This window comes from Urocitellus parryii, chromosome 2 (genome assembly GCF_045843805.1).
Source record: "Urocitellus parryii isolate mUroPar1 chromosome 2, mUroPar1.hap1, whole genome shotgun sequence".
In the NCBI taxonomy this organism is placed as follows: domain Eukaryota; kingdom Metazoa; phylum Chordata; class Mammalia; order Rodentia; family Sciuridae; genus Urocitellus; species Urocitellus parryii.
Window position 1 is genome coordinate 212,104,218 of NC_135532.1, and position 23,546 is coordinate 212,127,763.

The 23,546-nt window shown below is 38.6% G+C and overlaps 1 protein-coding gene across 2 annotated transcripts in view; it reads left to right on the plus strand.

Annotated features, from left to right (window-relative positions):
- Positions 1–2,645: 2,645 nt before the first annotated feature.
- The window catches only part of Map3k7cl (MAP3K7 C-terminal like), a 39,147-nt gene continuing 18,246 nt past the window's right edge, over positions 2,646–23,546 (plus strand). Inside the window, exons 1-3 of one of the 2 annotated variants that reach the window (XM_026396170.2) lie at positions 2,646–2,725; positions 4,398–4,506; positions 17,867–17,928. In XM_026396170.2, coding sequence (XP_026251955.1) covers positions 4,437–4,506; positions 17,867–17,928 — 132 coding nt within the window. In that variant the 5' untranslated portion in view covers positions 2,646–2,725; positions 4,398–4,436. Of the gene's footprint in view, positions 2,726–2,780; positions 2,853–4,397; positions 4,507–17,866; positions 17,929–23,546 lie in introns of those variants that run through there. The other variant, XM_026396171.1, reaches the window with a different exon arrangement.

The following is a 23,546-nucleotide window of genomic DNA, read 5'->3' on the forward strand; positions in this document are numbered from 1 at the left end:
TGAACTTTTCTGAGTCTCAGTTTGCTCATCTGTCAAGGAGCTGTGATAATACTGACCACGATTATTCCATAGGATTGTCTGGAAGATGAAAATAGCATAGTGGATAAACAATTCATTTGATAAATTACAATCCATTATGTAAGGTGACATTCCTAACCATAAAATAACCTTCAAGCAGTACTAATTATTCCTGGAAGAATAGGTTTTTGTGTGAATGTTCTAATTGTCTGAATCCATACAATTTTATAGCTATTTATATCATTTTTTTCTCTATTCTTTTTTTATTGGTTGTTCAAAACATGACATAGCTCTTGACATATCATATTTCATACTTTAGATTCAAGTGGGTTATGAACTCCCATTTTAAATTTTCCATTCATTTGATCAAAGAAAAGAGATTTTGGTTTGGATCTGGAAAGTCCTTCGATGGTTCATGTGTTGAAGGTTTGGTCTCCGATGCAGCAATGTTCAGAAGTGGGTTTTTAGGGAGATAATGGGATCACGAGAGCTCTAGACTCATCCATGGATTAATCCATACTGTGTATTAGTAATTTTGAATATATCATTAGGTGGTAGGGCGTAGTTGGAAGAGATGTGCACTGGGGTATGCACTGGAAGGGCTGATCTTGTCCCCAGATCTTTCTTGGCTTCTTGGATCCCATGAACTGAGCCGCTTTCTTCCACCATGTTCCTCTGCCATAATGTTCTCCCCAAAACAATGGAACTGGTTGACCAAGACTAAAACCTTAGAAACTGTGAGCCAAAATACAAATTTCCTCCTCATATGTTTGTGTCAGGTATTTTGGTCACAGCAATGAAAAGCTAACACATTTGCTAAGTCCTTTTATGTGTTACTTAATTTTTTTTGAGTAGTTTTAGGTTACCAAAAAAAGAAAAATGAGTGAAAAGTACAGAGTTCTTATGTATTTCCTCATCTTCCTCACTCCTAATTTCCCTATTACTAACTAGCATTTCACATTAATGGGATGCATTTGTTACAACTTATGGCCCAATGTTAATACATTATTATTACATAAGTACCGCAGTTTATACCAGGGTTTGTTCTTTGTGCTGTAGGTTCCATGGGTTTTGACAAATATGTAATGACATGTATCTACCATCGCAGTGGATCATATGCAATTGTAGTTTAACTGCCTTAAAAATCTTTGGTATTTCACAGTTTATCCCTCCCTTCTCTCTTCCTGAACCTCTGACAACCACTGATCTTTTTATTATTTCCATAGTTTTCATCTTTTCTGGAAGGTCATATAGTTGGAGTCATACAATCTGTAGACTTTATAGCTCATTTCTTTTTGTCCCTGAGTAATATTCCATTGTCCGAATGCTCCAGTGTGTATGTATACTGTCCTGTTGAAGGACATCTTGGTTGTTTCCCAGATTTGAGGATTGTGAATAAACCTTCTCTAAACATTTGTGTGTGGGTTTTTGTGTGGACATAAGTTTTCAGTTCATTTGGGTAAATACTGAGGAATGTCATTGCTGGATCGCATCGTGGTAAGAGTTTGTTTAGTTTTGTAAGAAACTGTCAAATTGTTTTCTGAAAGTGGCTGTACCATTTGCATTCTCGCTATCAGAGAATGTAAGTTCTTATTTTTTCACATCCTCACCAACTTTTGATGGTGTCACTGTTTGGGATTTTGTCTGTTGTAGTAGTGTTGCCAGTGATGTTTTAATTTGTGATTTCCCAATGGTATATGAAGTTGTTCATCTTTTCATAAGTTTGCTTGTGATCTGTATGTCTTTTTTTGGTGAGCTGTCTGTTCAGATCTTTTGTCCACTTTTTTGATTGGGTTGTTTATTTTCCTATTGATGAATTGAAGATTTGTTTGTCTATTTTGGACATCAAAAACATGTGCGTGTTTTGATAAAAAAGAATTTTTTTTCAGCCTCTGGCTTGTCTTTGCATTCTCTTAATATTGTTTGTTTTAAATTATTTAACATTATGGTCCAACTATTTTTAAATACTCTTGGTTTCCAAGTTTACAGTTGTTAAAAAGGTTGAAAAATCCTCATACTCCATTCCTCTTTACCATTGACCCTTTTGCGGTTGGTGGCATTTGTACAATGGATCAAGTCATCAAGCCCAACATGGGCTCAACCTCAAACCTCACGTTCTTAACCAGGATCATCGCTGCTATCATCTGAGAGCTGGCCTGTGGCCTGTCCAAATTGGCTGGTCTGGCGGAGCTGATTGGAGCAGTGGACATTTTTGCTGACTAGAGTCATGCTATCTTTGCCAGTTTGCTGGAATAGACACAGACACCGATTGGGTCACGCTGAAGACATTCCTGTCTTGTGAAGCAAGTCTGTTTGTATTTTAGGTTTGCCAGGACTAATGAATTAAAACATTTGGACTCTCCACAACTTGCTGTTTATCAATGCCTCTGACAGGAGGAGGGTTTTCTTTTGCTCTTGCTTTTTCTAGAAACATGACAACATCCTGGCTGTTGGAGAGGCAAAGGAAAGGAGAGAGGGGTTGTGGAGGAAAGCGGAACAGGGAGGTCCCGTGGGACGCTGGGGTCTGGGACAGAGCAGGTAGCAGCGTGCAGCCCTGACAGCTGTCCCTGCTCCTCAGAGTGTCAGCGGCTGCTATGCAGCAGGTGCAACTGGGTTGCTTACTGAGTCTTCACTCCACAAAGGCAGCGACTGGCCAAGGCAGTGGCTGGTCCTGGATTACACAAGTGCAGACACTCAACTAAGTGAGGTAAGGCGACAGGTGTGAAAATCGAACAAACTGCTCAGAGCACCAGCACCTTAACCAAAGCTTGGTCACAGTCTACAGCCGAAAGCAGGACACAGTGTCCTGTTCCCCGAGGCGGTGGGATGGAAAGGCAAGTTGGTTTAGGGGGTCTTGTGGTAGATGCTGTGTGGAACTCAGAATCCATCTCAGGCAGACAGATGTTTTCTGTTGTGCTGGGGAGGGGGTTGTAATTAGCTGTGTTATCAACTCCATTTCCTGTAGCTGGAAACTGTACTAGAGATCTCTTTACAAAATCCTGGAGGTAAATATCCATCTCTTGTGCTTTATTTCTTGCTGCAGGACATTGTTGGGAGATTTACCCAAAAAGGAGTGCCGCTTTCTGTCCTTTGATAGTATGATAAGGTGGCTGGGGATTATACAATGTGCAATAGCAAGACTTTTTCTTTTAACTACAACTTTTGGGGATTTTGATGGTTTCTTTAAACTTGAGATAGTCTGTGCTGTTTCTCCAGGAACAGGTGGCTAGCAAAGTACTTGACTCTAAGCAGAAGAAACCACAGAGACATGTATCAGAGTTAAGACAGAAGGAATCTTGAGCAAGAAAATGTAGCTTTATGTTGCCCTTTTCTTCAATGCGTCAGGCCACTGTTTCTTTGTAGCTTTAGAAGTATAATACATGGAGGGTAGGGTGCTTATTTGTGTATTGCTATCTGTGTTAAATGAATGGGCCCAATGTGATGCTAACTGGGTGATAGATAGATGCTGTTTTTTTTCTCCAAAGCTGTACTAGGTGATTAATATAAGTGCATTCTCTTTGCATATACTGGATGAGATGATTCTAAACACATGGATGTCTAACTACACATGCATATAAGCACTTACTTTGGACCTATATGTAATTGTAAAAACAAAATTCAGTGTTCCGAAATCTATTTTTAGATACAGAAAAGTTATGGGAAAGAGTCAAAAACCTTGCTTTGAGAAAATGTCCTGCTACAGCAATTCCCAGAATCTTGCTAGGATGGCTAACGAGATATTTATATTTTGCCATTTTTAGAGACATTTTCCTTAAAATATCATTCAGGTTTTTTAGTTTGCTGTCTACATGAGAAGGAGAGTAGAGGGTTTAGGGGAAGCAGGACCAAAAATAGAAAAGTTAAATATAAATATCTAAATAACAAAGATATCATGTATTTATAACAATATCTTTCCTTAGTCTCTCTGAACACCAAATTATCAAATATTTTGTTTAAAGTGTATTTAGGCTAAATTCTCTTATAGCACAGAAATATTTATTTATTTAGAAACAGGGTCTCACTGAGTTGCTGAGTGCCTCCCTTTTTGCTGAGGCTGGCTTTGAACTCATCATCCTCCTGTCTCAGCCTCCTGAGCTGGGATTACAGGCTTGTGTCACCATGCCCAGCTATAATAGAACTTTTCAGTGTGAAGGAAGACTTAAAAAGTGATGTAGGTAGAGATTTTTGCCACATTTCATTTTTTTTAGATGTATATTGCTAAAGTAATTTCTGTATAAGCCAGAAAAAAAAATTAATGGAGCAAGTGGATACTTTTGAAATAGGAAAAGGATGTTTACCAACTCTCCCCTCTAATTTCCAAGGGCGTTCAGAGGCGTGATATTGGGTAAAGTGACAAGGGCTCTCTTTTGTCCTCACAGCTGGAAGACCCAGGAGAAGGCCGGGCCTCAGGTGCCCACATGATCAGCACAGCCAGGGTACCTGCGGATAAGCCAGTACGCATCGCCTTCAGCCTCAATGACGCCCCAGGTACGCTCTGCTGGGGGTGTGTGTGCCTTCCTCATTCCCTCCTTTCCACCACCTCCTCTGATTCCACAAGGATGCTTAAATTTGCATGTGTGCATGACTTACTGATGAGAAGGTATATGGTATTCCATCATGCAGTTAGGCTGTGGCTTCCAGAAATGGCTGGGGCAACGTCTTTCCCCACGTTGATGTGGTTGTCTTAGTTCATTTCTTTCTTTCTTTCTTTTTTTTTTTGTTTCTTTCCCCTCTTTAGCTTTCTTTTAGAGTAAGATTCATGGAGATAAAAACCTTTCCTAAGGATAGCAGAGTGTGTCATTGTTAAAACTGCACGAGGAAATGTTGATTAAGAGCTGGCAGTTGGTTAGGTCATGTAAAAATATCACTGTCCCCGTTCCAGCCACATTTGTTGAAGCCGAAGTTTGAAGTGGTTTCTCACTGGTTTCTTGCTGGTGCTCCCACGCTTCCGGCTAAACAAACAGACCTCAGCAGGAGTGATGAATGGGGCAGGTGAGGCGGGGCCTCTGGAAATAGTAAGGTCTGAGGTGAGGTTGCCATACTTAGAGCCCTTCGTCATGGCTCCCCTCAATGACCTCTTAACACACATATTGAGTTGCACCACCTTTGAACAAGGGACCTCATGTGGTGGGAGGTCACAGCGGCGAGGAAAGGAAGGCTTGGCTCTCCTCCACTGGCATTGGCCATTGTTCTTATCTTAACACCACCTGCTAAAACACATGTTCAAACAGCATTACCGTTTAAACTAGGGGTCTTTTGAGGACTGATTCTCTCTCTCTCTCCCTGCAATACTATGTGAGTGCGATGCTTTAAAAATTAATGATTGAAAAGGGACAGGATCTTTCCAAAATAATGTGAAGTAAGGAGCTGGGCTCTGTGAATTCTGATGTGACACAGTCAATGCATTCTTGGGGTTACTATACCAGGTGATTATGGAAGTGACACATCTACCCTGGAGTTTCCGGACCATGTGGTCTGCAATGGAGGACATATTGCAGAATGGGGAGGGGAATGCCTTGACTCTTTGTGATCTATTTTTCCAGAATTCTTCCCATGACTTGCTCTTGTACGACGTCCCCACTCTGGGGTAACTCTGTTAAACAGTGGTGGACAGAAACCCGCCCAATAGGTGAATTAATCCAACCTAACACAGAAGTGACAGCTGCCATTAGTTGCACTTCTCTTTTGTATTTGGATTCACTTTTATTATTTCCAATTCCTAAAAGAACCGTGTGATGAAGGTATGAACATTATTTATAGAAACGGAGACTGAGACCACTCTGTTCAAAAGTAATAGAATTCTAAACTCAGGTCCTTAGACTCACATGTCCAAATTCTTCATTATTCCCGGTTCCTTCTCTAATTGAAAGAAGAAAAACCCTTTCAGTTTTAAACACATTTCATAAATCCAAGATTTCAGGGAAAGTCAGTGTATAAGTGAGTAGCTCTCAAATTCATAACCCACAAAGGAAGGAACTGCATGGTTTCTTTCTTCTGCTCATGTCCTGTATGAAAAGAAGAAGCTCTGTCATAATGAATAGTCTTTCAAAGAAAATTTCAGAATATAAACCTTGCTTAAATCCCAATTGATGTTATTACACCATCATTTTGGACCAGAAAATAAATGCACTAATCAGAAGAGAGCCATATAAAGTGAATCTTGATATTTGGGCTGCATGAATGAAATCTTCTTGAAGTACAAAATGTAATTTATTTGCCATAGTCTTTGAACTCTTCTGGACCCTGATGGGGAGCTCTCATAATTTTCATCAATGAGTTCAAATTGCTTTGTTCCAATCTCTGTGTTTTCTTTTTAAACATCTCAGGAATGTCCATTTTTTGCCATTACTCTATTTTTAATTTGTGCAATATAGTTGTATATAATGGTGTAATTTGTTCTTGCATATTTGTGTATGCACATAATACAACAATAAAATCTGGCCAGCATCAATCTCTATTATTTTCCCCCTTTCCTTCCCTTCTCCCTCCTTGCTGTCCCTTTCCTCTGGTTTACTGATCTCCCTTTGATTTTCTTGAGATCTGCCCCCTTCACCTTTCTTTTCCTTTTACTTCTCTAGCTTTCACATAAGAGAGAAAATGACCCCTGAACTTCTGAGTTTGGCTTATTTCGCTTAATGTCATGTCTACGAGTTCCATCCATTTTCCTGCAAATGATACAATTTCATTTTTCTTTATGACTGAATAAAACTTCCTTATGTATATATTCCATATTTCTTTATCTAAGAATGCTCACTTTTAAAATTCATGTTTTTAATAGGTAGTTTCAAAAAGGGGTTATAATTTATTGTAAGTAATGCCTATCCTTGAGCCTCATAAAAACATGTGTAGGAAGGCTTATGATGAACATGGCAAAATTAACTTTTTATCTTATGATTAATATGTCTCCTTATCTCTAGGAAGGGCACCTACAGAGAAAATCTAAGGCAGGAGCTGGGGCTCAGTATTTCTCAACTCTGGCCCGACTGAAGTGTTTATCTGAGAGCTGAATGTTTTCTCTGATATGCAGACACTAATTCACAATAAGGGTGTGGGGACTATGGAAGAATAGAAGTACTCTGGATTAGGCAGAGAGGAGGGGTATGAGGGTAAGAAGAACAGTAGAATGAATTGGATATTATTACTCTATATACATATATGATTACACAACCTGTGCGATTCTACATCATGTGCAACCAGAAGAATAAGAAGTTATACTCCATTTATGTATGCTGTGTCAAAGTGCATTCTACTGTCATGTATGACTAATTAGAACAAAAAAAAAACGTTTAAAAATGCATGTGCAAAGGTCTTTTATATTCCGATTCAGGAGATTCATTACTTCTTTACAAAGAAAAAGAAATGTTTCCTCCTGTGTTTATGCATGCCATAAATGCAAGATTTCAAAGACTAGTCAGGGCCAGAACTCTGAACTTTTCCATGCACATAAGTTGTGAGTGTACAAAAAGATGCTTTGCAGATATTTGGGGACACTCCCTTCAAATTCTTGAATAAGGAGCATGTAGGGTGTCACACAGACACTTGCTGTCATGCAAGCTGTGCGTGCCTTTTGAATTCCAGTGCTTGTGGCTTTCAGACCACACATTTAGGGGAAAAACATCCAAGAGCTTAGTAGTAAATGGGAAGCTAAGGTGAATTTTGGAGGTAATTCCTTATTGTTGAATTTAATTGTTGATGAATAAACAGAGTAAGAAAAAGGAGACATCTTTGCTTATAAATATTGAGATGTTTTTATCTTATGAACCTGACCTTTCAGTCATTTTAGGTCTTTTTGTTGTTGTTTTTTTGCATGTATTCCTGAGATGATTTATTATAGAAGTTAAAGACATAGGGCTTTGGAGTTGGAGATTCATAATTTCTAGACCATCTCCATCGTTATTTGTGTGATCTTGGATTCAAACTTGCTGGGATTCAGTTTTCCATAATATGTTTATAATAGTAACAGGATTATTGTAAGAATGAAATAATGATACCATATAGTTAAATATTTAGCAAATTACTTGATGCAAATTAAGCATTCAACTCTTCCTCATATTTGTGATAATTGATTTTGTAGTGTTAAGGCAAATGTAAATAAGTAATTGTAGATCCCACCTACATCTCATACGTGACATTAGGGTAGCTCCCCCACCCCAAGCCCAGGGGTGCTTAACCACAATCCCAGCCCTTTTTGTGTTTTATTTTTGAGTCAGGGTCTTGCCAAGTTGCTTAGGGCCTTGCTAAGCTGCTGAGGCTGGCTTTGAACTTTCGATCCTCCTGCCTCACCTCCTGAGCCACTGGGATTACATGCATGGCTCAAGGTAGATTTTATGGTGCAAATGGGCTGTAGTTATTTAGGGACTAGTTATCTTGTTCGTGGATTGTGAGTGTCCTGCTCCTTCTCTGATCATTAACTGACCTTTATTTAGTTTCTGTGTTTCCAACACTCTGCCAAAGGTGATGGGATGCACAAATAAGGGTACAGCATGATCCCTCTCATGAGCTTTATAAGGCAAAGATATTTGGAAAAAAAAAGTCCATGTTGGCAACGGCTTCTTGGAAAATGTAATAACCAAACCTGACTTAAAGGCAAGTAAGTTATAGAAAGGCAATGCAGGAAAGGAGTCATTTCTGGATTCCAGGTATAAAAAAAAGGGGGGTACATATCTTCTCCAAATAGAAAACATGAACCAAATCTAAAAGTCAAGAAGAGCATGGTATATTCAGAAAATAACGATAGTGAATAGTCATTGGAGTAGAAGTCTGAACTGTAGAATAACATCATGCTTCCTACCTAGTCCTGTCTTGAGCCAGGTAATGTGCTGTAGGCTTATGGGGAAAATTATTTAGATAGCAATAGACTGGAATTACTGAGCAACAGACTAAAGTTAATGAAAGTTCAGCAAAAGAGTTTCTACTTGACCAGAAACAAATGCATTTCAAAAGTTCTTAAGCAAAAGACTAAGATGATGATAAGGGTAAAAAATTGGTGGAATAGTTCAGGATGTGGAGAGATGAGAGAATGGAAGAGGCCTTGTATAATGGTACAGAGAGACAAGTGATGAGAATCTGGATTTAAGAATGGAACAGGAGGACTGAATTCATAGTATGTTTTGAAGAAAGTGTTGACAGAACTGGGTGATGGACAGACTGCCCTTGGTGGATGGGTGTTAGTTGGTCATTGTTCATTGAAAGCAGAACAAGCCACAGACTTCAAATAGGCCATGGAATTCCAGGAGTTTAAATAAAGGAAGCAAGGTTTGGTGTAAAAATTTAAAAAAAAAATCTATCATCTATTTTATGATCTTACCATCAGAGCCCTTCATGAAAAGATACTTAGCTAATTGTAATTCCTGGAAACAGAGATGCCTGTCTTTAATAAGAAAATGAAAAGATCCTTATTACTTCTGAATGAGAAATCCCAAAGAGTTAACTTTCTACATTCTTTATGGAGTTAATTTTCTCACTAAAAATATGCAGAAGAGAAGTATGAATCCTACCTCTTGGGTTATGAGAGAATCATGGGCTCTTCTCCAATTAAGAAATTCTAAAGCTGCCCATCCAGACGTTAGGATTTCATGTTAATTACTTGAGAATTTTCTTTTTCTCCAGCTGAGCTAAAGTCTGGCACACTCGCATGTAAAATTAGACTTTGGAGCATTCTTTCTTTTTTGTTTTTAGTTTTTATTTAGAAAGAGTCAAGGACACCAGTTTCAGCCCAAGCTGATAGCTGCTAACATTTTTGTTTTTAAAAAATTCTTTCAAGCATTAGAATTTTTCATGTCTGGGCACAAATTAATCATATATCATTTAGTTAAAAAAAAATTCAGGACCCATTTCTTTGGTATCTTTTTAAGACAATATAATTTTCTCTGCAAATATGGGGATGGAAGTAAGAATTTTGTGGAGTAGCTGAAATACTCACCTTGAACGTAATTTAACAAGTTGGGAATGGTGTGGTTGTTTTTTGTGTACATGTGTGAAACTGGCTCTCAGTAAAACTGAGGGTCATTGTCCCCTTTCTTCAACTTTCCCTAACTTGGTATGATTTTCCCTACCCTTAGAGCCCAAATACTTCTGGTACTCTCTTCTCTCCAGATTCTTAATCCTTCTTCTTTGGAAAGACTCTGGAGAACCTCAGCTACACTTAAACTATAAGTAAATATTGAGGTTTACCTTTTTATCTCTCTCCATGTTTTGTTCTTTCTTTGTTTTTCATACCCATTCAGTAGGAAGTCAAGTGATAAATCCCACTAGATACCAGGCAACTTGATAAGGGTGGCATTAAGAGAAGTCAGGAGTTATGACAGACGTTTTGAATTCTCTCAATTCATCTGTGCCAGCCTGAGTCTGTGTTTAAAGCTGCCCCAGAACCTGGTGACCAAATTCAGAAGAAAGTTCCTCAAGGCTGGGTGAGAGGGGGTTTCTCCTACATTTGCATCCTGCAGGGGGCACAAAGTTGGGAAACACACTAGAAGTTTATTGAAGACTTACAAAATCAGTAGTACAATGTGGCTATTTGGAGATCATTATTATTAATGAAGATTCTTTGGGACTTACTGGTTTGCGTCTGTTGCTTAAGGTTGTAAAGAAAGGCCAGAAAGAGAGTGTTGATTGAGCACCAGGTGCTTTTACTTGTGTCATCTCCTCAATTTAATCCTGGCAACAACCCTGCAGGAAGGTGTTGTCATGTGCATTTAATAAATGTGCAAATGTTGGCTAGGGGGATTAAGTAATCTCGAATCAAGTAGTCAATAAATAGTACTAGGATTTCAAAGCCAGGCCCTCGGGCTACTTTTACTTCCTACCCATATAGTAAGACAAGCCTGTGTGTCCCTGACAGCAGATAACTCTCCTGTGGTCCCGGGTGATGATGAAGAAAAGTTGCTTCTCGTATGCTGCTGTAGGAAAGAGGAAAAAGAGAGGTAAAATTTTACTTAGTAGTGTGATGCACAACACATATACAGTCATCCTGAGGTTTCTGACAGCACTGGTTCCAGGCCCCTTTGTTGATGCTCAAGTCCTTCATGTAAAATGATGTAACATTTGTACATAATCTATGTACATCCACCTGAATACCATAAATCATTTTCAGAGAACTGATAATATCTAACACAATGTCAATGCTATATAAACAGCTGTTATGCTGTATTGATTAAAGAGTAATGACCAGAAAAATAGTCTCTACACATTCAGTAGAGATGTAATTTTTTTTCTCCAATATTTTTGATCTATAATTGGTTGAATCTATAGATGTGGAACCTATGAATGCAGAGGGCTGACTCTATGTCCAAGAGTCTTTTCTTTTTTTAATATTTATTTTTTGTAGTTGTAGTTGGACACAATAACTTTATTTTATTTATTTATTTTTATGTGGTGCTGAGGATCGAAACCAGGGCCTTGCAAGTGCAAGGCGAGTGCTTTACCACTGAGCCACAACCCCAGCTCCCAAGAGTCTCTTCTTGAAGCAAATGTTTTTGAAGGAGTATAAGCTAAGTCAGTCAAAATATTCTGATAAGAGGCTGGAATAACGAGATTCATAAATGATAGCTACAATAATAGTGAATAGGTGAATGTTTCTAAGAAATATAAAATGTGTTCTTCAACTCAATCATGTCTTCCATTGTAGAAAAATGTCTTTGAGTCCACTGATGCATGGTCTTGCTTGACTGATCATTTTAAGTACTGGTTAGGGTAACATGGTGTCTATTAATGGTAAAGAATTGATAATTTCCTGGGTGGGGGGTCATACCAAATGTCTACTTCTATCCATCTCTGTTTTCACATCCATATCCATCTCTATACCTATATTTTTTTCATTTTGTGGCCCTGAAAGTCCAATGTACATTAAAGAATTCATATCTCTAATATTTAATCAGTAGAAAGCAAAGTTTTAAAAAGTTTTTGATGGGGCTCAAAACTGTGTGATGATCTATCAAGAACATAGGTATCTAAAAAAAGTTTTAGAAGTTTTTTGATGTATTAGAAATGTGTGTTGAAAGCTGTCTATCACTTTTTTATTTCCAATAATAAAATATCAATCTCAGTTTGGATTTGGAATAAAAGTACTCAAGGCCTGTTATGTATTAGTTAAATTTTTTACAATATTTTCTAAAGACAGTGTTTGCCTTGAAAGGGAAATAACTTTTCAACTTCTGATTTAGATGAAAAGAGTAAATCCATAACTCCCCAGGTAATGGCTGTACCAGGGAAATCTCCAACTGTCAAGAGAGAAGTAAGTAGAGTCAGACGTCTTGACCAAGGTGTTCTTTCATACTATTCAGATGATAAAGAGTAACACTCCCAAATACTACCTCCACAAACACATATACATGGACACTCAACTGCGTTAATTCCACATTACCTTTGGTTGGATTTATGGTGCAAGGAATGGAAAATAAACTTCATGAAGCATCCATTATTATTACTGATTATTTCCTAGGTGCCAGGCTTCAGGCTAAGTGATTGACATCAATAACAAGTTTCTGAGATAAGTTAAATACTCTGCCTATTTTTCAGAGGACAAAATTGCCTCAAAGAAATTATGTTGACAATTCACATTCACCAATCAAAAAGTGACCAACTTGAAATACTGTCCTACTTACTGAATGTTGTTCCTGTTGACTGTCTCTTTAGTGGTTGGGAGCTTCACGGGCAGACACTTCCCAGGATTAGCCTCAGAACCCCATTTATCTACCTTTAAATCAACAGTTTGTCCCTGGTGCCCTGCAGGGCAGTCTCTAGAACAGCAGGACTCAGAGGTCATTCTGCAGGCAGGACCAGTTACATACTTTGTGGGGCTCAGAGCAAGATGAAAATGCAGGGCTCCTCACTCAAAAATTACAAAAATTCAAGACATTGTAACAGAGCATTAAAGCAAGCATGGGGTCCCTTGTGGGCAAAGTGGTCTGTGTAATTGCCGGTCATGTGTGCATGAAGCTGGCTCTGACTGCAGGAAATAGAGGCATCTTCAGAGGATCCTGAGCAGGGCCGCCTCTTGCATTCTAGTTGGGGAGTGGAGTGGGCAGGGGTCTGTCTTCTGGGCATGGCTTCTCCCTCTCCTGGTACAGTCTCTTCTGTGTATCAACCTAAACTGGAATTTCCCAATGGAGACCCCAATTACGCCTATGCTGATGAGCACAGTGGGAGGGGGAGATAACCAATCCCAAAGTTAAATCAAGATATTGTCCAATCAAGATATTGTTTAGAACAGTGGTTCTCAAACACTCGTTGCAGACCAAGTCAAAACTTTGATGAAGTTTTCTTCTCTCATAAAACAAAAAGAAAAAGGGCATGACAGTGAGGTTGTTTTAGGGTATGTTTGCTCATGTTCGCAATCAATTTATCCAGAATGGATGCTCCTTTATTCCAAGATTCTTATGATCTGGGTATTAAAATGTTCTCTCTCATAAAGAAATGTTATGGCTGTACAGCAATTGTTTTTGAATCATCTTCCCTAGCTAAATAAAAAGTTGGATGCTCCGAGGCATGATTCCAAATCCTGGGGGATAATTTTCAGGGGTTCATGAAATACAAGCCTGGGAATCCATGGGCCAGAAAGTGAAGAAAAGCAGAGTAGCATGTTAAAAAGAATCCTGAAAGGGGAGATACCCCTTCATCTCACATGGCCACCAATCATGAAGTCTTGGGGGGCTCCTTTCCCTTTGGGTCTCTGTCCTTAGCTTTGCTTTGAGAGGACTGGGCCCGAGGATTGCTTGCTTCCTCTCGGCTTCTGCATCCTCTAATAACTCAGGTGGCATGGCAGTGAGGATTTGGATCACAGAGTCAGTGTGTCCTCTTTATCCATTCCATGGAGAAACAAAGAGAAGACAGTTGAAGGGAATCTGAAGACAGAATCACCACGGAAGCAACCCAACAGCTGCTTGGTAGATGCTGAGACGTGCCCATCATAGAATGTACTATGGTATGTTATAATGGTTGGGATACCAACAAGAATGTTCTGTCTTAAGGACCATTGGCTTAGTCACACAGTGTTTGCCAAATAAGCAGTGAACATCTGCTTATTTTAAAAAATCCTCTTTAATTCTTTCTTTAATATTTCATCCTCTAAAAAAATCCCTTAGGATACATTTTGCTTGGTCCGTTAAACCTACATTGTCGTTTTGAATGAGGTGCTTTCCAATTGCTTCCTTAATGCATTGAAAAATATAAGGTAATTTACCATTTTAGCATAGAGTCTAAGTCCCTGCTTTGCACATAACAGACACTCTATAGCCTTCGGGTAAGATAAATTTTAATAAAAAAATATACTTGCACTATGATTTTGTTCTATTATAAACACATCTAGCAACTGTTCTTTCTTTCTTTCTTGTTGTTTTTAAGCTAAACATCCCAGGGGGTCTCTCGGTATAGCTACTGTACGGACTACTTCGTACTTCTGGAATTGTCGAAACAAACTTAACTGCTCTCAGGAACTCTGATCCAGTATCACTGTCAAAATGTTTTACAATGATTCGGCCAAATGTTTGTGGAACAGCTGTGCTACTCGTCTAACTGAGTCATTTTCCTTCTTTCCTTTTGGCCAATTCCTGTGATTCATCATTCCACTTTTAGAATATTTGCCTATTTTTAAAACCAGTCAAAGAAGACAGCCACGGTTTAAAAGTAAACACCCCACACATCAACTTGGGGCAGCTCTGTGAGCTGCTTCTCGAGCCCTCAAATTCCTGGCAGGCAGGGATGCCAGCTAAACCAGATGGCATGGAGCAGTGAAATACAGGGTTGGCTTGCAGACTTGGTAGTCTCCTCACAACTGTCTTTGGTTTTCTTATTTCCGCTGCCATTTCCTGCTTGGGTTAATCCAACTTGATCCATTCTTTAACACAAGGTTTTTATTTTGCTTGTCTCCAAAAACATCTATTACATGTTTATTTTCATGTCAGTCAGTTAGACTTTCATTTTAACTTAAGAAGTCCAGTCTTAAGCCTTCATTTATCTGGAAAATTATCTTTACAGTCACATACAATATACCTTGACATAGTATAACTATAAATGATGGCATAGATTCAATATTGAACTTCATTAATCCTGGGTCACAGTAGTTATTTTCTATCTATGTTACTACATTAGAAAAAATGAATAAGTTTTCCTCCCTTTTTAATAATTAAGCAGGAAGGAGCATGACATTGCAGAAGGCGAGGTGGATTAAGTCTCAGGAAGCATCTGAGTTCCGTTCCTGAATATCTCCTAGAATTCTAGAATTCTCTGTCCGCATTTGTACTTTACAGAAGTGGTTTCTCCTTCCAACAAGTGCCTGCTTTTCTGTGATTATTAGGGTTGGGTTGCCAAAATATAATATGTCCTCAATTATCTGTGCCAAATTGTTCTGGCCTTGGACCCAATGAGCTAAAATAATCATGGTGTCTAGGTTTTTGAAATTGTACTGAAATAAATTAAATGCCTCTAAGACCAAAATCGGTTTTACAGAGTATAAATTTCATAATGCAGGCTCTTTCTATAATGGGTCAGCAGTGGCAAGTGGATATTTCTGCCTTTTGTGCAGTTCTTTGCAAGTGATGGAGTGAATTGAAAAGGCCACAGCAATTGGCTAGAATTTGTCACTCCTAGTCTTGGAAGGAAGATAGCATTCCAAGAGTCTGTGGATTGAGTCTTCTGCGAAACTAAGTAGCATCAATGAACCCTTGGACATATACTGACTGGCCCAGGTGTGGGTACAAAATGGATTCAAGTGAGGTGGTGCATTGCTTGGTTCAAAGCCATTTCTAAGCAGGAGTATTATTATCCTCTTTACTAAGAAAGAACAAATGCTATTAAGTGACAAGACACCTGAGGTATCTGGCAGAAGTTCATACTGCCTTTGTTTAAATGATCTTTCTGGTAAGTATCTTCCAGGTCTCCAAAGAGACATATTCCCTTAGAAACGAGGAGTACTTCATGTACTGCATTTTATTTGGGCTGTGCTATCAGTGAGTTGGGAGGGAATAAAATTGGCCTGCTAGACTTGTGAGCTCTTTGTAGATTCAACTGAGAATGGAAAATGTTTTGTTATTGTTTTTTTTTTTTTTAAAAAACTGTCTGTATTGAACTTGTACATACTCCCCCCCACCATTATTCCCCAAACAATACAGTCTAAAAGCTATACATTATTGACATAGAAATGAATTGTAGAATTAGAAGTAACTTAGAGATGATCTAAAGTATATGGAAGGATGTGCTGAAGTTATACATAAGTACTATTCCACTCTATAAAGGACTTGAATGTCCTCAGATTTGGTATAATGGGAAGTCCTGGACTGAATCCCTCTTGACATAAATGTACTTGTTTCTTCATTGAATAAAGCCTGTATCCTCTAGTTCAAAAAGAACACAATCAATTTTTATTAATAAGTTTGGTTATGTTAGTGAGAATATAAAGAACCATTATCTTTCCTTGATTTATCATAATTTAAAATGGCTTTTTTAAAAAAATTGTTCTTCTAGTTTGTATTTTGTGGTATTCTCAATAGTCATGTACTGAGGTAGGTACTGGAGAAGGATGGATGATGGCCCCTGAGAGCCAGCGTTGACCTGGAGAGATGGAGGTGCTGTTTACCAAGGGGCTCTTCTCTAGTACCAGGGTGGGGTCAGTAGGCTCTTCTTGAAGACATTCTTGGGTAACTTGGGGTTTTTTTTTTTGGCAGTACTGGGGATTGAACCCACGCCTTGTGCATGTGAGGCATGTACTCACTCTAACCAACTGAGCTATATCTCCAGCCCCCAGTGACTTGGATATTTGAGGCCATATTTCTTTCTTTTTTTTTTTAAGAGAGAGGGAGAGAGAGAGAGAGAGAATTTTAATATTTATTTTTTAGTTCTCGGTGGACACAACATCTTTGTTGGTATGTGGTGCTGAGGTTCGAACCCGGGCCGCACGCATGCCAGGCGAGCGCGCTACCGCTTAAGCCACATCCCTAGCCCTTGAGGCCATATTTCTGTCAGGTTTTCTCAGATACTTCTGAGATTGCATTTTTTAAAAAATATTTCTTTTTTAGTTGTAGTTGGACATAATATCTTTATTTATGTGGTGTTGGTGATCGAACCCAGTGCCTTGCCAGGGCCAGGTGAGCACTCTACCGCTGAGCCACAACCCCAGCCCTGAGACTGCATTTTTTGGATCTAGCTAGTCTATTGCCAGTCTGTCCATGTGAGTGCTTCTGAAGAAGGAGGATGGGGCAGCTGAGGACAGTTGCCACAGCTGTCTAGGCTCCAGCTGCCCTGAAACAAGTCTGTGGATTCTGCCTCAGGTGGGGAGGGCTGCCTGGTGTGTGGGTGGCTTGCTGCCCTACCTGCTGTAACCCAGAGCCAGTTCCTGGTGAGCTGCCTGTTGGTGCTGGTTTGTAGTGAGAGCAGAGGGCACGGCCATCAATGTTTGCGACGCTTCAGTGCAACTAATGCTTCTGTTTTTCAGTGGAGTGTTCTGCCCCATTGAGGTTGTTCTGGCCACCTCATTAACACCTTGTTAAGCACTTTCCTGCATATCATATGTTTTGGTTTTGGCTAATGTGGGAATTTTGAAAGACAAGTAGCCCTTATTAATTGTAGAGCTACCAGACAGGATATTGGAGGATCCTGTGTGTGTGTGTGTGTGTGTGTGTGTGTGTGTGTATTTTTTCTTTAAAAATTTAGTCAGTCCAATTAACCTCCCCATGCTTCTATGTGAACATAAAATGAGCAAAATTTCTCTTACATTCTGTCACCACTGAAGTGATGAAAATAACTGAAGCAGTAGATAGTGACAGTTTAACTATTGCACTACAAGGTTGGTCCCAGTAGGGTGAGCTTAAGAGCTAAAGGCTCTCTAGTGAAGAATCATTTTATTTTTATGTTTTAGATGATACACCTCCTGAAGACCCTATTCCTTTGGTCTTTCCAGAATTAGACCAGCAGCTGCAGGTAAGTCTTTCTGCTTTCCTTCTTAGTTTTGCAAATGATAGTGAGCAGGGGAATGACCTAATTGCAAAAGACTGACTTGAACACAGAATGGGAGCTTCCAAGTCCTCGATATTTGCATTGCTCGAATTCTGAAATCAGGTTGAAGCCCTCATGGAGTACCCTGGCTAGGTACCCAGACATCAAATGCTTACGGTATAATGAAACTCCTATTTTCAGGGGTTCTGGAATCTGGAAAAGAGATTGGTTCCTGTCCCTCTTTGCTATGAGATTTCTCTGGGCCATTGGGATTTTGGCCCTGTTTGAGGCTAATATTTAACAATAAACTCTGCAAAGAAAATTTGTCATGGTTTCCAGGACTTTGAAATAATCTTTCTTGCTCTACTGCCTGCCCCTCCCCAGTTCTCTGAAAAATTTTAGTGGAATATAATCATTGTGAATTAAACCTTCTGAAAACCTTGATTTGATCCACAAGAAAAATAATTTGTAGCCAGGTACAGTGGCGCACGTCTCTAGTATTCCCAGTTACTTGAGAGGCTGAGGCAGGAGGATCACAAGTTCAAAGCCAGCCACAGCAACTTAGTGATATCCTAAGCAACTTAATGAGGCCTCAAAAAAAACATACATACATACATACATACATACATATAAATAGGATTGGGGATGTAGGACCCCTGGGTTAAATCCCCAGTACAAAAAAAAAATGGTGTGTATATATGGTTTCTGGATAATCTTTTAAAAGATTTCTCATTTGAATACACCAGAGTTTTTTTTTCTTTTAGGAAATATTCATGATATTTTAAAATTTATTTGGATGCTATATGGTGATTTCTGGCAAAGATGATTTTAGAAAGAGGTTCTGCCTAAAATACCTGGATGCCAAGCTTGGGTCAGTCATTCACTTGAGTACTTAACTTTGAGTACTTAACTTGGATATGTGAGGCCATATTTCTGTAGGGTTTTCTCAGATGCTTCTGAGATTGCAATTTTTTTTCAATATTTATTTTTTAGTTGTAGTTGGACATAATATCTTTATTTATTTATTTTTATGTGGTGTTGGTGATCAAACATTTAGGCAAAACTAATAAAAATCTTAAATTCTGCACACAGATGTTTTGCTTGTCCGCCACCTTTTCCTCCTAATTATGGATTCTAAAAGCCTCTAAGGAGGGATCTGTAATCTTTAGTTTCCAACAGACCCTGACATGCTGTACTATAGGATGAGTATCCCTTATCCAAAATGCTTGGGAACAGAAGTATTTTGGATTTTTTAAAAAAAATTTGAAACATTTGCATATATATGCATATGCATATTTGCATATGTGTGTGTGTATATATACACACACATACTTGTGGACGGAACCCGTTTCTAAACATGAAATTCATTGAGGTTTCATATACACCTTATGCAGATAGACTGAAGATAGTTTTGTACAATGTTTTTAGTGCACCTATGTTTTGACTGTGACCTATCACAGAGGTAAAGTGTGGAATTTTTCACTGGTGACATAATATCTGCACTCAAGAAGTTTTGAGTTTTGGAGCATTGGGATTTTCAGGTTAGGGATGCTCAAACTATATCTTATACTCAGTAGTTTTTTCCAATTGTGGGTGTGCCTGGTGTCCTAAAATCATTTGAACTTGGGACTTCTTTTTTTTTTAATTTGTATAATTCATTGTAAAATATCATTTTTACTTTCTCTTGATTACATATGTTTCTTTTTTAAAAATTTTTTTATTGTTGGTTGTTCAAAACATTACATAGATCTTGATATATCATATTTCACATTTTGATTCAAGTGGGTTATGAACTCCCATTTTTACCCCGTATACAGATTGCAGAATCACATCGGTTACACATCCACTGATTTACATATTGCCATACTAGTGTCTGTTGTATTCTGCTGCCTTTCCTATCCTCTACTATCCCCCCTCCCCTCCCCTCCCCTCCCCTCTTCTCTCTCTACCCCCTCTACTGTAATTCATTTCTCCCCCTTGTTTTTTTTCCCCCTTCCCCTCACTTCCTCTTGTATGTAATTTTGTATAACCCTGAGGGTCTCCTTCCATTTCCATGCAATTTCCCTTCTCTCTCCCTTTCCCTCCCCCCTCTCATCCCTATTAATGTTAATCTCCTTCTCATGGTCTTCGTCCCTACTCTGTTCTTAGTTACTCTCCTTATATCAAAGAAGACATTTGGCATTTGTTTTTTAGGGATTGGCTAGTTTCACTTAGCATAATCTGCTCTAATGCCATCCATTTCCCTGCAAATTCTATGATTTTGTCATTTTTTAATGCAGAGTAAATACTCCATTGTGTATAAATGCCACATTTTTTTTTATCCATTCGTCTATTGAAGGGCATCTAGGTTGGTTCCACAGTCTTGCTATTGTGAATTGTGCTGCTATGAACATCGAGGTAGCAGTGTCCCTGTAGTATTGAGCTTGGGACTTCTGATCCAGGGCAGACTTTGGTGGATATAGAAAGAACCAAGAACGGGCCCATATTCCACCCAACATGGTGTTCCTTTCTGTTTGCTTCAGTTCTTATCACCTGGCCAGGTGCACAGGGTCATTAAAAGCCTTGGAAGCAACTAGGTCATGTTGGAGGAGATGGTGTCCCAACTTCTGGGGTGCTCTCTAAAAACCAACCCAGAGCAACTCAGGCTCTGGGAGGAGCCCACATTGTCACGTCTCCAGCAGTTCTGGGCATGGCAGCAATCTGCTACTGGCCCCTTGATTCAACAGAGTACTCTCATGGGGGAATAAATGATGATGGCAGAGGAGGTGGGAGGGTTACAGTGATTACCACACAGCTGTCAAAACACAGCTTCCTAATCCCTAAAACTTCCTCTCTAGCCGTCAGTCATCTTATCTCCCTCTTCCTTGGTCCCCCATGCTTCTTTGACCCAGCTCTCCGGGTTCCTGGCATCTGATTTCCCTTCCTCCCTCCACCAATATGTCCTCTTCTTTTCAGCATAGAGAGCTCCTCAGCCTCCCTGTGCTCACACTGCATGCCATGCTGCTTGCTTAGTCTGTAAGCTGCTGCTGGTGCAGTTGGGATTGTAAAATAATAACACTTTTCCCCTACTTACTACTGTTCCCTTTTATATTGTTATTGCAAAGCTATTTTATCATCATGGAAATTAGATGAAAATAAAAGTAAACATATTTTGAAAATAAAAAATGAAAGCATATTCAAGATCTTGTTCCTACATCAAATTATGGAATGTGAATTTCACTTTTTTTTTTTTGTATTGGAAGAAACATTTTTTCCCCCATTGGAAACTTTAATGATTTCTCCTGGTCTGTGGAACAGTCTCCACAGGATTCTCAGTACCCCTGACAATTATCCAGATAAAATTTCTGTTAAAGCATCACTAAGTCCATTCGAATTTTACAGCTTTAGTTCTATCTGACATGTATTAGAAATTAAATCTATTTAATCATTTTACTCCAATGAGATGATTTCATCTTCATTGGTCTTTAATGAGGCAGGGGATTGACAGAATGCTTTCTAGCTCAGAGGTCTTCGTATTTTTTTCCCCTTTAAATATGGAATCAGTTTTCCTTATCCTTAGCAGACAGAACCTTCTCAGCCTTCCAATGAAACTCATTTAAATAAGTGTGTGTTTATTGGGTGAAAGATGTGATTGGATTTGTTTCAAACATTTGCTGAGTTATTAGTACATTTGGTCAAGTTTGACTTTGTCTAGAGCTGCTGCCTATAACCTTTACTCTACACTCTGGGGCATGAGTAAAAAAAAAAGCAAGACAGCAAGGACCAAGACAGAAAAACTAACAACTAACAGAAAAATGACACCTAAAAGCAGATTCTTCCTTCTGTGTTAAGCACATGCATTTAAGCCATTCTGCAGCAGGAAGTCTGTTTTGAAAGCAATGAAAATGCTTTGTGTACAAAGGAAATAACCATTACAAGAAGAGGGCCGCCTTTATGGGCAGTCTCACGGGCTTTCACTGCACAATTATGGTTCTTGGAATTTTTTACTACCACAATCCATTATGGAAGAATAAAAGTTGGGTTGCAAAGGCATATAAAATACCTTGTGGGTGTCACTATTTGAGAATGGACTATCTCTTGATTGCCTCTGTTGAAGCCTTAAAAACTTGCCTATTAAAAAATGGATGTTGTCAGGAGATTATTGCGTGCCCTACATTTTGCAACCTCTCAAACTTAAATTCCCCCAGTATATGAGTGCCTGCTCAGTAAAGGGTGTTTCCCTACAAATAATTTTTTATATATATATATATATATATATATATATATATATATATATACACATATATATATATACATATATATATAAATACTTTGTAATTTTTTGATTTAAATTTTTTAAATTATTTATATATGAGAGCAGAATGAATTACAATTCTTATTACACACACAGAGCACAATTTTTCATATCTCTGGTTGTATACACAGGATATTCACACCAATTCATATCTTCATACATGTACTTTGGATAATAATGATCATCACATTCCACCATCATTAATAACCCATGCCCCCTCCCTTCCCCTCCAACCCTCTGACCTATCTAGAGTTTGTCTATTCCTCCCATGCTCCCCCTCCCTACCCCACTATAAATCAGCCTCCTTTTATCAAAGAAAACATTTGGCATTTGTTTTTTTTTTTGGGGGGGAATTACAATCTTACTTGATCCTTGCAATAATTGCATAAACTACTATGTGTCCACTTACAGAAGAGAAACTTGAGGCCAAGTTTTGGTCTAAAATAAATTTCCTAGTCCCCACTTTTCCTTAATACTTTTTGTGGAATGAATGGGCTGCTCGAATTACTTTGATAGGTGGAGGTTTTTTTGTATTTGGTTGTCATGGTAGTTCTGGAACAGTCTTGTAAAATTTGTTCTGACTTTCTGATATCCAGTGCACATTCCTTGGTAATTTATAAAGCGTAGCTATAAAATATCCATTTGGTAGATACTTTATCACCAACTTGACCCCCAAGATTTTTCTGTTGCTTTGCCAAGAATGTGGACATGTTTGAGCATGTAATTCATGGTACTTCTATTTTCACAAAGCCAAAAAAAGCCCTGTGCAAGAATAGCAGTGACAAACATTTCTCTTGATGTCTCTATTAATGCAAAATGTTGGGCAAGAGATCTCAGGGTAAGGTAGGTGTTAAAGCGAGCATCTCTTTATAATATTCACTTGTGGGCCTTGGGCCTCTGCCCAAGGGCAGGTGGAAGGTTAATCTTACTTTGTGCAGATTCCTTTCTTGGGACTAGATTTCTAAATTTCCTATGCCTATGCAGGACAGTATTTTGGTAGAGCTTTAAATCATACAATTAGTAGAAATAAGGCCCAATTCTATGTACACTTTAGGGATAAATGAAAAATTCTTACTTCTCTTCAAATTTCAGTTTTCTTCTATTTGGAAAATAAGTAATGACTGACCTCTCTCTGCACTGAAAGATGGTAGAATCCTTAAACAGTTCCAGGTTTTGGGTCAAAAGTAAGACTGTTTCACACCTTGGTAATATTATGATGTTTGGAAACTCTTGCTTAAATCAAAAGTATGCTATCATGACCCAAAGCTATGCTATAATGTAGTTAGTATTAATTATATTGAAATGAGGA